This window comes from Verticillium alfalfae, genomic scaffold (genome assembly GCF_000150825.1).
Source record: "Verticillium alfalfae VaMs.102 supercont1.5 genomic scaffold, whole genome shotgun sequence".
NCBI classification, from domain to species: domain Eukaryota; kingdom Fungi; phylum Ascomycota; class Sordariomycetes; order Glomerellales; family Plectosphaerellaceae; genus Verticillium; species Verticillium alfalfae.
The window spans coordinates 2101266-2104547 of record NW_003315034.1 but is presented as its reverse complement, the minus strand read 5'-3'; the positions used below and the strand labels follow the sequence as shown (position 1 = coordinate 2104547).

Sequence of the window (3282 nt, the reverse complement as noted above, 5' to 3'; positions counted from 1 at the left end):
ACGTCGAAGTCTACTCGTCCCCCGGCATTCAGGACATTCGATAACGGGCAGTTGTGATCGTCTCGCTGCACCTTGTGGGGCTTGTATCTCTGTATTATTGGATGGTCTTTCTTTGTTTCTCTCTTTTCGCTCCCCAGGACCGATGACTCTTGCCATGGTCTCGACTTTCACAGGCAGGACCTTTGAGGCACACCAGACGCGCCTGCCTCTCTTCTCACCCCTACTTTCCAACCATGTCCTACCTTACCTACCTAGCTATTTTACCTGACCTTGGGGACCTTGGGTAGGTAGGTAGGTAGGACCGTAGGTACCTTAGATAATGGACCTTCGCGTCTTCCCCAACCTCCCCCTCCACCCAATGCTGCCCTCCGAGCCTCATTACTCTCAAAACTCCTGTCAGATCAACAATCTCACGTCGCTATCACCACCACCCACATTACTTCTTGGAGTATGGACCATGCTTAACTGCCATCTGTGCTTTGCCGGCAGCAGTTGTCTTTCCCCAGAGATACCCCAATCCGCAACAGGCCTTGCCGACCAGGCGGCCCGCGACGTCTTTCACCATCCTCTTAGCCCCTCCCTCGAGGACCTCCGCCGCCAGCAACGCCTCATCGTCCGCGCCAACAGACGGAGCCGCGTCCGTCTGCCCACCGGCCGCGTGTCGCCACCGCTGCACGTATCTGTCTGCCGAAGGCTCGAGAACGTCCATCCTGCATCCATTGATGCCGCGTTAGCTGCGAAGAGAAGACGACAGGACATGCGCCTGCGCAGGCACCTGACGAACGAGGCGCGCCCGCAGAAGCCCATTGTCACGCCCCAGACGACTGAATCAGTAGTGAAGCCGACTGTTGACCTTGCGACGCACCCTCAAGAGCCGACAATGCACTTCTCAGGCCAAAAATCTCAGAATGCCCCATCTGTTCCTCCGCGCAACCCAGGTCGAACCTCTAGTCGGTTCCTCAAACCGAGGCCGATATCATCGGTCCGGAGGCCGATTCTGAGCCAGCGGCAACCAAAGCTGCGTCGGGACTCCGCGACGCAGACAGTCCTATCGCAGGGAGGGCTTCCGAACAGCGCGCATCAAGCTGTATTCTTGGGCCATAGGTCCTCCAAAGCTCAGGGTCAAGCCTCGCCTGTCCATGTCAGGTCTTCACTGGAGGTTGACCCTACATTGTGGGATGCCGTCCGTCGCAGCCTTTCTCAGCAAAGCCACATCTCATCCCTCATATCGCCTCTTGAAGCCATATCTGTATCTTCAGGCCCATTGCCCCCATCGCGAACTTCCAGCCAACGCAAAGCTCTTGACCAGTTCACGCAGCAGCTCGAGACATTCGCTAAGCGCAGAGGCGTTGCGGGTAGGGTTCCTGTCTTCACACCTACACCACAATCAGCAACTTCATACCACACGGTATCTGCATTACTTCCATATCAGGCGGAGTTCCAAAGTGCCGGGTTGGCTGTGACATCTATACAACAACAAGAGCGCTCTCCAGACCGAAAGAAAGCACCGCGAGCTCCCCTCGAGGCGCTCATCTTTTGCGATCACAGAACCTCCAAGCTTCGGGAATCTCCCAATGTTCGCAGCGAGGATGAGATCGGCGCGTTTCATCTGGACGGGGTTTACAAAGAATTGCCGACACGCACCAGCTCATCCAGCTCGTCTTACTCGAGTCACGACACGGAGATTATCTTTACGGATCCAAGCAAACCACAGGACCTCACATAGCTTGATCAGGTCCCGCCGTCCAAGGATAGATCAACAATCAAAATTTGTCACCTACCATGCTTTCAAAACGAGCAGACATCAACTGCTGGTAGCACACCAATTCCTCAAAGGTCGCTAAAGACGCCCAGAAAAGCTCTGCGACAAGGTCAGCCTGAGAATACTGGCCATACGCAACGGAAGCACCATCGCCATGATGTACGACATGTACGGCAACCAGATCTCACGTCACAAGACGGGACCGCACCCGTACCAAATTTCGCAAACCGGCCGGCAGTCGAGCTCCCTACGCAGTCCAATCATATTCAAAATGCCACTCCCACAAAACCGACAGGGCTGCGTCAAAGACACAATCAGCACTCCAGATCACCGCCTATAGACTACTCCGCGCTCAAAGGTCTACGAAAGCCTCCACAACTGCATGGACAGAGAAGTACGCTGCATCGACCGGCGGGACAAGCCGAGAAGGCTGCTACAACCGAACACAGACGATCCAAAGCGGAAATACCTACATCTATAAATGCCAGGGCATCTGCGGTTGGCCGTCCTGCGACAATCACTGAAGAGCCTACTCTCCCCGGAGTTACTTTAGATGGGATATCGAAAAATGCCAAGGCTTCAACTGTTAGCCCAAGAGGAAGACCTGGTCAGTCGCTCAGGATCTCGGCTCGACAGCCGGAACGAAAAGCCCGCGAGAAGCTTGAACTGGCCAAGAAGCATCGTGACATGCAGCGAGCTCACCAGCGGCCATCCAGTATCTTCAGCGGTCGAGCGCCTCTGCCTAAAGAGCCCGCCCATCCCCCTCCGTCACCACCCGCGCCAACTATAGGCTCAACGAAAGCCAGCCTTGTCGCCAAATGTGCTAAATCCGGCATGTCCGTGCTGGAGATACCACCCATGTGGGCACATGAAGTCGATAATGCATCCTCACTGAGGACGGTGCTTTTAGATGCCTTGGAAACGCTACAAAAGGAGGGAGATGCAGTTGCGGCATCGCTCGCACCAGTACAGAAGGATGCCTCTCATGGTCAAGGAAAAGAAAACGCAGTCCTATCTCCCGCGGATCCGGAGATATCTCTCCCTCGGGGTAAATTGTCTCCTCAAGCTACATCTTTTGAAGGCACAGAAACAAAGCCAGAACTGAGCGCTGAAACTACCAGTGCTTCCGGCGCTGACGTGCTATCGGACATACGAACACATTCAGCGGCGGGTGTTTCGCACCACGAGGCTACTGACACTCCGGCCGTGAATACGGGCTCTGCGCAACCCGGTTTTCAAGGCGGGTTCGACGACCGAGACGTCCTCCGAGGCTTACGTATTGCAACTTCTGCAGCGTGCGATGATGACGTGGACACATGGATACGGGAGAAGACTGGAGTTTGGATACGGCGGTTCTTGGCGGACCTCAGGGCGTTTGAGGTGCTCGGGAACGAGCCGGAGCCGGAACCGGAACAGCCGGAACAGCGGGCCCGGCGACGGAGGGCAGAGCTACGTATACCCAAGGCGCAGGCACGTCGGTCGCAAATGGCACATCAGGGGTTGGTCTAGCAATGGCAGGG

General features: G+C 55.8%; 1 protein-coding gene across 1 annotated transcript in view; it reads left to right on the top strand.

Annotated features, from left to right (window-relative positions):
• Window positions 1-233: 233 nt before the first annotated feature.
• VDBG_04967 (predicted protein) overlaps window positions 234-3282 on the top strand; it is a gene marked incomplete at both ends in the record, with an annotated part of 3707 nt that continues 658 nt past the window's right edge. Inside the window, 3 exons of the mRNA XM_003005315.1 lie at window positions 234-283; window positions 493-1618; window positions 1802-3265. Of these exons, the coding sequence (XP_003005361.1) occupies window positions 234-283; window positions 493-1618; window positions 1802-3265 (2640 nt within the window). The remainder of the gene's footprint in view (window positions 284-492; window positions 1619-1801; window positions 3266-3282) is intronic.